This window comes from Convolutriloba macropyga, unplaced genomic scaffold (assembly GCF_964194025.1).
Source record: "Convolutriloba macropyga unplaced genomic scaffold, txConMacr16.3 SCAFFOLD_310, whole genome shotgun sequence".
NCBI lineage: Eukaryota > Metazoa > Xenacoelomorpha > Acoela > Convolutidae > Convolutriloba > Convolutriloba macropyga.
The window spans coordinates 35600-44824 of record NW_027451186.1 but is presented as its reverse complement, the minus strand read 5'-3'; the positions used below and the strand labels follow the sequence as shown (position 1 = coordinate 44824).

At 35.5% G+C, this 9225-nt stretch overlaps 1 protein-coding gene across 2 annotated transcripts in view; it reads left to right on the top strand.

Moving 5' to 3' along the window:
* Positions 1-184, top strand: part of LOC142356459 (uncharacterized) — an 18407-nt gene extending 18223 nt beyond the window's left edge. For both annotated transcript variants that reach the window (XM_075408371.1, XM_075408372.1), the window contains one exon: positions 41-184. In XM_075408371.1, coding sequence (XP_075264486.1) covers positions 41-87 — 47 coding nt within the window. In that variant the 3' untranslated portion in view covers positions 88-184. The remainder of the gene's footprint in view (positions 1-40) is intronic.
* Positions 185-9225: the final 9041 nt, after the last annotated feature.

Genomic DNA, 9225 nt, shown 5'->3' with positions numbered 1-9225 from the left:
ATATAAAAAAGACCAAAGAAAATACCCTTCACTGTTTCAGGTTCAATGAGGCGTGCGTTTTTGCGACCATTCCAGAGGAAGAAATAACATGATCCCAAACTGGACCATGACCAATTCAAATCCGTGGATCAAAACCCAAAATTTATCCTAAGATGCATTATCTTACCCTCTAAACTTTTCCTGAATTCAGATACTAACTTTCCCAGAAACTTTTTTATGAGGCAACATAGGTCGTTAATCTTAGTTCAATGGTGACAATTATTTGAGTTTAGAAGTCGAAAGAAATTCCTTTGGACATTATTTTGCATCAAACAAACTACTGAACATTCATTGCACGCACAAATACAAACTGGTCTGGCACCTAACAAAATGGCTCGCGAGACTCTGTGCGTAGCACAGAATGCTCTAACATACTTCTAGGTCTCAAGTTTTCCAATGCTTTTTTAAATCTGAGAGGAAAAACTCTTAACCAATTTTGCGAAACTCAACTTATGAAGCAATTTTTCCGGAGCAACTTTTTCCCGAACGACTTTTTTTAAAAAAAATTACAACTCAGAAACATCCTTTTGATAGAATTTAACAAGATTTTTAATTACGAGCATGGCCTTATATTGTACAGTATAAAAAAGTGTTAGCGTATTCAGAGAACCGTGGAGAAACGTGGAGTAATCAGTCGCAGAAAATTTCAGTTTACATGAAATATTAAAAAGATAAGTAACTGGGAACGATGTTGAGGAATAGCCAAGGAAAACAAAGGGAAAAACCAGAAAATTGAAATTAAATTTACAAAAGAATTTTAAATTTTTCTAATTTTTTTGATGAAATTGTGCCATACTGGTAATTGTCTTACAATCAGTTTGACTGTTGTCATATTTTGATTTTTTAATTTTAGAATTATTTCCAAATTTAAAAAAATTACAAAAAAGATCTGAACCATATGTTAATTAATTGCTTTTGAACAAAGTTCATAGCAATTATAGTAAACGTGTGTCTTTTTTATGCAAGATTTTCGCCTGACAATTTTGCGTTCTTCTTCTAGAACATTCTTTGACTTCTCAAGTGACCTTTTCACGCTTTTGTTCTTCTTTTCTGAGTGACTTCTATTGCTCTCACTGCGAAGTAAAGCTTGTTGCTAATATTTAATGGTTGCAGCAGAGCAGGAACAACGCTCTGATGGAGCAGTTGGAAATGGTTGATGGACCAGTTGGTGCATGATTTGGGAGATCAATGGTTCGAATCCCGGGCGGGACAGGAATTTTTTCACCCATAAAGAAAACTTGATCTAGGCTACAGCCCCTGAATTAACAGCTACAGCCGCGCCCGTCGTTCAAGAGCAATTTTTCCGATGTTTATCGGTTTATGTTTTCCCTTCTCGGCAATAATTGCTTTCACGTTAATTTTCAATTCACGAGGCATACATTCGAACAGTGTTGAAAATTATAAAAATAAAATTCCAATCAATTGGATGAAATTTTTTTTCAGTGGTCAGGGCAACAATTATGAAACGCGGTATCAATTAGAGATTTCTTGAATTGTTTTATTCGAACTAAAGACACCTTTTTAATATCAATTTACTCAGAATCCTATGCGGTGTAATTGAAATATCGGGTCCTCGAAATACCATGGGAGCAATCAACGAACTCAAAATTCATGGAGGCGTTAAATGGCATAATTTCAAACATTTTACCATTAACTGTAGATGTTAAGTGAAAGGACCACTTGAAAAAAAAACTGTCAAAATCAAGTGGCCCGGAGAGATTGGATTAAACTGGCGATGTCTTCATTTTTCATAATTGAAAATAAGTTCATGTCTGCAATTAAAAAATTTACCTACGCCACAGGAGTAGTATATAGCTGGACCGAGGTGCCCGGGGGGGGGGGGGGGGGTGGCGACCCACATGTATTAAGATTGGTTATAGCGGTTGTGGCTCGCTTCGGTCGCCCTCGAATTATTTAAGCAATGTATAAAGATAGGAATCAGATATTAATGTATGATATATAAGGATATGAAAATTTTTTTATAAGATTAGTTGTATTAAGACAGATTCTACATGTATTAAGATTAGGTATAGAATCTACATGTATTAAGATTACGTATAGCTTCTACATGTATTACGATTAGGTATAGCTTCTACATGTATTAAAATTAGGTATAGTATTACATGTATTAGGATTAGCTATAGCCTCTCACAAGCATTAATATTAGTCTTAGATGCTCACATGTATTAAGATTGTTCTTGGATGTTCACATAGTGGGATGATAAAGGAATCCTAATCAATGTTATTTTTAATTAGTCATTATAATTTTTTTCATCAAAAAGGAAAGAGCTCGATGAGTACGAAATGCATACTATTTATGTACGCTATAAAATGGATTTATGACGTCACAAAAAACAATAAGGAAAATTGATCAACGCTACTAGAGATTGAATAAATTCCTGACATTCCTTATAAAGAAAGCTAATTGATATAAGGAGGATGACACGATTAAAGGACTCACGCGATTTGTCCTTGATTAGCTTTGAATGAAAAATAAAGCAGCTTTCAAAGTTTTTTCCCTAACGATAGTTAATTTATTACAATGAATACCAAGACTAGTTATACAATACACTACAAAATTACTCAAAACACTTAAAATCTAATCAGAATCCTATCATGTATCAGCGAAAATAAATAAAGATGACGGATGTAAAATATTTGAAAGTAGAGTTTTAATTTCAGATCATCAAAGGTTTTGTATGTATTCCATCTGCCTCCACCATTCGCTTTGGATAGAAAGAGGAAAGTCCCTTTTTAGTTTGTTCGTACGTGAGAACTTGATGATTTACTGTTTTGTATCCTCTGTTAGTCGAGGATACATTCACTGCTTCATTCAGTACTTTTCTGTACTTTTGCAATGGTCCATCAATATTATCTTCTAGAACATTCTTGTTGAGTCCCTTGCTGCTGAACTTAGTTTTCTTCGTTCTAGAGTCGTAACAGCAATAAGTTTTGCTACATAGAGACAACATTTCAGTACATCGAAACTCCTCCTCGAATAATCCAGGTTCCCGCTTATCATGTTTCACATGTTTAGGGCAACAGTTTCTCGGAAAAAAATTTTTGTTACAATCAGCCCGAAAATTTTCTACACAGTCATTACTTCGGAGTTCTTTCCAAGTGCTCTTCATTTCGGGACAAATGCATTCATAGAGAATCTCATGAGCTAGCGCCATATACAGAGAGTCAGTGTCCATCTCAAGCTCTTCAAATTTTTTAACATCACAGAACTTGTCAAAAAAGTTGTAGTGAAGCCCTAACATTCTCAATTTTGCATACTGAAGGATAAAAAATCCAACAATTATTGGTTCACGATGATCAATTGTGCTTTTCACTAGTTCAACTTCATAGATATCTCTCGAAACGTTAATGAGTCTTCTAAAAAGGCGGTTATTAATTGCTTTAAGAGTTTTTTCTTCATTAAGATAGAGAGTTTCGGTGTGTCGACTTCGATCCATAATCTGATAACCATACGAGCTGTTCCCAAGTAACTTCATAGTCTCAGCAACAACGCTCGAGTCAAGATTTTCATCTCCCTTTCGTCTCGCATCAACAACAGATTGCACAAAATCATTGAAGCACTTTTGTGGCGTATACTCGACAAATCGGTATATTTTAGTACAACGTAGTCCAAGCTTCAAGTAAAACTTCAGTAATGGCGTTATAACTATTCCATTATTTAATTTATAACTCGAAATCAACATTCGTTGTGGTTTCATCAATAGATCGTTCTTTTCAGCATACTCTCTCATGAAATCTGCAATATCTTCTCTTCCAACGTTGGTATTTTTGAAAATTGGAGGAAAGTTTGAGAATCGTTCGTAAAGCTCCTCCGGAACTTCTAAGTCGCATTGTACATAACCGAATAACTTATCCTCATCTATCCGCTTCAGAAGGGTTTCCATGCTTAAGGGTAGTTTGTAGGGAAAATTTTTTTAACGTGATTTTTCAGAAAAGAGCTCATCTGAACCTGATCCCACCATTCACACTCCCTCATCTCGATAATTTTGTATCCCTTTTTCTCCAGATGTTTTTTTCTTAACTTATCAGATTCTCGCTTCTGGAGACCTTGTTTAAGTTCTTCCTCGCTAAGAGAGGGTTGAGCTTCTCTACAGGGACAGAAATGGTAGTAACATCCGAGAGCTTCGAAAATTGTATTGCAGTGTCCACAAAAGCCATCAACACTAAACCAATGAATTTTTTTTTGTTTTCCAGTTGTATAGATGCTCTCAATAGTACAGTCTGGTCTGATTGTTTGATAGTAAGAAATAACCATGTTTTCAAATTTTCTAATCTTGTTCTGACGAGCTTTGAAATTTTGGAGATCAGAATCGAACTCCCACCTAGTGTATAAACCCGTTGGCATCGCTTGACACATAGCGAAGGGATACAATTGGCTGGCGTCTATTCCAACTATCGCCTTACAAATGTTGTTTGATGTTCGGATGAATGTCTTGTCTACAACAGCTTTCCTTGTGAAGACAATAGAAGGCCCACCAGTTGTTTCACTTCGAACTTTTTCATGTAAATCTTTATCGCTTTCGACGAACGGATAAAATTTTGAACTTGTTGACTTGTGAAGACAAATATTAGCCAAATTTGGAAGTGTACAACCGCGCTTCAATATATCAATGTTCCGATTATGATAAAACTCAATCATTTTACTCATTGCAGTCAACGTTGGTACAACGTCTTTGTTATTATACCATCGAAGGAAATCACGAAAAGTTTTCATACCCTCCTTCTTTCACAAATCTGCTAAAAGAGTATAATTTTGTTTTCCTGACAGCGGCTTCTTTTTCAGTCCCATCTCCTTTAGGATTATCTTCTTGTCTTTCCCACGCTGTATTAACTTCTCGAACTCAGAAAACTCCTTCTCCAAAAGATTAAAGTTTTTCAGTTTGCTGAAAAATGAGTCATAGGGAGGAAGTTTGTCACAGTCAAGTTTCGTCAACGAATCAAACCATTCATACGGAAAAAATCCTTTTGTATCCTCGGACTGATATGCTTTCAGAAATAAATCCAGAGATGTAGCTCCACCGAGAAAGTTCAGAATATCGAGAAACTGAATGTCACCAAAACTAAAAGATATCAATTGGTTTGCCTTCTTTATTACCGTAGGTTGAATAGATCTATCAGTTATTAGATGAGGAATGAGATAAGTTTTGATTAAGTTAAGATCATATTTTCCACTGTTGAATCCAAAAACTGGTAAAGTGTCAACATAACTATCAAAATGACGCTGGAGATCAAGGAGCTGCTTTTGCTGGAATCTTAAAAAATTTTCAGATGCATTGCTATCTTCCGTTTTGTTACTGATATTTGGTTGAGTTTCGGAAATAACTTGCAATCTAGAGGAAATATCACTCAACCTAGTTTTATCTCTGCTTCCACCGCCAACAACTTAGGTCTCATGTCCGCTTTGTTTTTTGCTGCTAGTGTTTCAAGTTGAGCTACAAATGATATGATGAGACGAGTAGGATCATCTTCGCACAAGATAATTGGTTCCTCCAACAGATTGGAGAAAATTGAAACAGATACTGCTACATGAGTTCCAATCCATGGTGTTGTAGCAGTGCTACTAATTTCCGATGAGTTGTCACATATTGCTTCATAGTCGAAGACGGCAAAATTTTGAAGAGGGTACAATCTTCTGGATAAGCGATTGAGAAGTTTTCAAGTTTCTGAAAAAATGTTTCCTTTAACGAATAAACACCTCTCGGATAGATATTTTTCGCTCGTTCTTTGCAAGTTCGTAAGTGGCGATTAAAATGTCCAGAGTGATTGAAGAAGACGTCACAGCTGGGACAGCGGAACTTCTTGAAGAATTTGTTGATATCTTTTACATAACAGATATGGTTGTTATAGCGAAGTAACAATGCTTCGTCAAATAAGTTCGCCAACTGTTTCAGCATCTTCAATTGTAAAATCATAGATGAAGATTTTTTTTTTCGACAAAATTTTCAATTATTGGGATTTGATCCAGAGAAACTCCCATGAAGTTTTCAGGATCACAGTCAGTGGACGAAACAAAATTGTCAAACAGTTGCATTGCATGTTGTTCAACATCTACGGATCCAAATAAATGAATGGAAATTGCGCAGAATAGACATAAGTTATCGTTATAAGGTACATCATGTCCATTTGAAAGCAAACAATTAACTTCTGGTTTTCTTAACAAAGGTTCCGGAAGAACAGAGTCCAGGCAACCCAAAGGAATATTTTTTAAGAGAGCTGCAAAGATGGTAACGTTCGTAATTAAAGCGAATCGCCACTTTGAGTTCTGACGTTCCTGTGTACAGGTTTCAATCAAGTCAAACTTTCCAATTTCACTTTGAAGGTTGAGTAAATCGTTTTTATTGCTCAACAAATGCGCCCTATCCAGAAGTTAATTATTTTCGTGCGGATAACAATAACGGTAGTCGTTGTTCTCTACATTCTGCAACAGTAACCCCAAAGCTAGGTTAACTTTTGCAGCACATTTGAGATTTTCAAAAACTTCATCAAGTTTTTTGTTGATTTCGTTGGTGTCCAATTTTGATAAGCTGAAGTTGAAAACTTCTTGTCTTCAATGCTCAGCGTGCACATCTACCAGTAAATGCTGACAAGCTGCTAATTCCTCTTTCAATTTTTCACTATCTTCATTCAACTCATCAATTACTTCGCGGACACGGGTTGTGTTTAAGCTCCCAACTTTTGTGTTAACTTGGTGTATCTTCCTGCGATGAAGCTGCAGCGAGTAGAAACTTGGACAATCTCTCTGACAAACAACGCACTTGTTTAAAGTGTTACGCTTTTTCGATCCATGCGATTTGGCAATATGGTAAGATAATTCTGCCGAATTTTTTGTTGCAAAATTACAGTTTCGTTTCTTGCAGTATAAGGTACCGCTAGAACAGGTCTTTCTATGGCGAGCAATGTGATATTTTACTATAGATTTTCCACATTTTTCACAGCTGATCTGTAAATGTCGGTCTTTTGCAGGCATTTCCCAAAAATTAGTAAGTGACTAAATATCAGATTGGGAAAGATAAAATTTTTTAAAAAAGAGTTAACAGTCAACGTTTCGGTAAACAAGTGGTTCTCCTGTTCCCAAAAACTTAATATTTTCTCATGACGATAAACAAACACAATAGTTGAAACAATTAGTCTATTTACTAAAAATGGATTTATCATGTCACCAACCAATCACAACAAACATTGCATAACATTGGAAAGTTCCGTCAACCTTTATTTATTTACCTAATGTCTTCAGAAAGTTTGTTTAAAAGCCATAAGGTTGGAACGATTAGTTATGTTACTAAAAATAGATTATATCTCAAGTCGTCAACCAATCAGAACAAAGACTACATAACATCGGAAAGTTCCATCAGACTCAATTTATTTAACTAATGTCTTCGGAATCTTTGTTTACAAGCCATAAAGTTGGAACCATTAGTTATGTTACAAAAACGGATTTTAATTCAAGTGGTCAGTCACCCAATCACAGCAAAGTTTTAAAAAATTCGGGAAATTGCGACAGCCATTATTTGCAAACACAACATCAACAAACCTGATTTGTTTATACTTAATGTCTAGACAAAATTTATTTAAAAAGCAATGAAAACAACCCAAACTTTACCTCAGGTTAAAGATTGTGGAACTTCGGGAAAATGCGACAGCTTTGTTTTAATTGGGGAGCTTTGTACAAACCAGACAGCCATAGTTTGGTTACTTAATGTCCAGACAGAATTTGTTTACAAGCAATAAAAATAACAAAAATGTAAAGATTTTTCGTCTTCGAACGACCTTGAAATTTCGTTTACGCCGTGTTACCAACTCAAACCCAATAATTCATAGAGGTAATTCACTATTTACTCACTCAGTTTAGTCCCTTACTATGGTTGAAGCTATGTACGAAAACAGTCCTGAATACTTCAAAAAATTTCAAAAACGATTCAAATACACTATTTGCGACACAGAACCAAAACCTCAAGATTCTGCAATAGAAAATTATGCGTACGGTTATCATACATCTTCGACTGTTATCAATGGTTGTTCGTTTGGTTCCAATCCTTGGCATCTCATTTTTGAAGATACAGGTCTCCAAGATAAAATTGTTTTTTCTTCGTATGCTCCTGCGACAATACCTTGCCTTGTGACTTGTTTTAAAATCCTTATTTTGCCTACGGAGAAAAATTTTGTTACTCATGGTGCTATTGTCTCTCGCTTACCTGTTGCTGTGGAGTACTTGTCAAAATCAAATCATGTTTCAACCAACAAAACTAAAAAACAACTTCCTCTGCCTAACCCTGCGAAAAGACTCTCAACCATTACTAATACCACTTCTAACAAACGTGCTTCAACTATCCCCGATGTGACTGTAAAACGTTTTTGTCAACTAATGCTTGGTGAACATTCTTCTTCTCTCTATCAGATTATGGATATAATTTTAAGTGGGCAGGGAAGTTTTGTACGTGAGACTTCAGACTATTTAATAAACTTTCAGTTCTGTAAAAATTCTACTGTCTAAAATAGTGCTGTGATAGAACAATTAATTCAATTTCACTCCATATGTTTTAAAAAGGCCAAAAATTGCAATTCATTTACATCAGGTACAAATGGAAACGTACTGCTATAGAAATAATGAGCAATATAGATGCAAAATAAACCACACAGTTGCGAGTCTGCTGATTGCAGGGGAGACTGAATATCTCTTCTGTGCTCCAAAATATCCATCAACATATGTAAATCAGTACATTGCTGTAAGCGGGAGAAAATGTCTTTATAGGCAGTCAGAGGTAGTGCTAACGGATCTGCAAAGTATAGTACGAGGTATGCGTAGCGTTTCGCAAGCATCACCCAATGTGAACCAATAGAATCAGCTCGCGATGCATTCACAATTTTAAAACTATTAACTGGTAAATTTAAGGGATAATTGTCAGCCGCATAAACACCTCGAAATTTAAATTTGAGATGTTTGCACTTTTGAAAATGAATATAAATTTGGTCTTCATCCATTAGTAAGCATTCATAGGTAGAACATTTTTGGATACGTTTCTTGCAGAGTCAATGTACACAGTAGACGATTTTTCTCCCAGGAAAAAAATTTCAATGTTGTTTGGCAAACCAGTATCAATTTTCTGTTCAACCGATAATGATGAGTTTGTTAGTTCAGGAGGAATAAAATCGTGTGCCGCCTCTTGC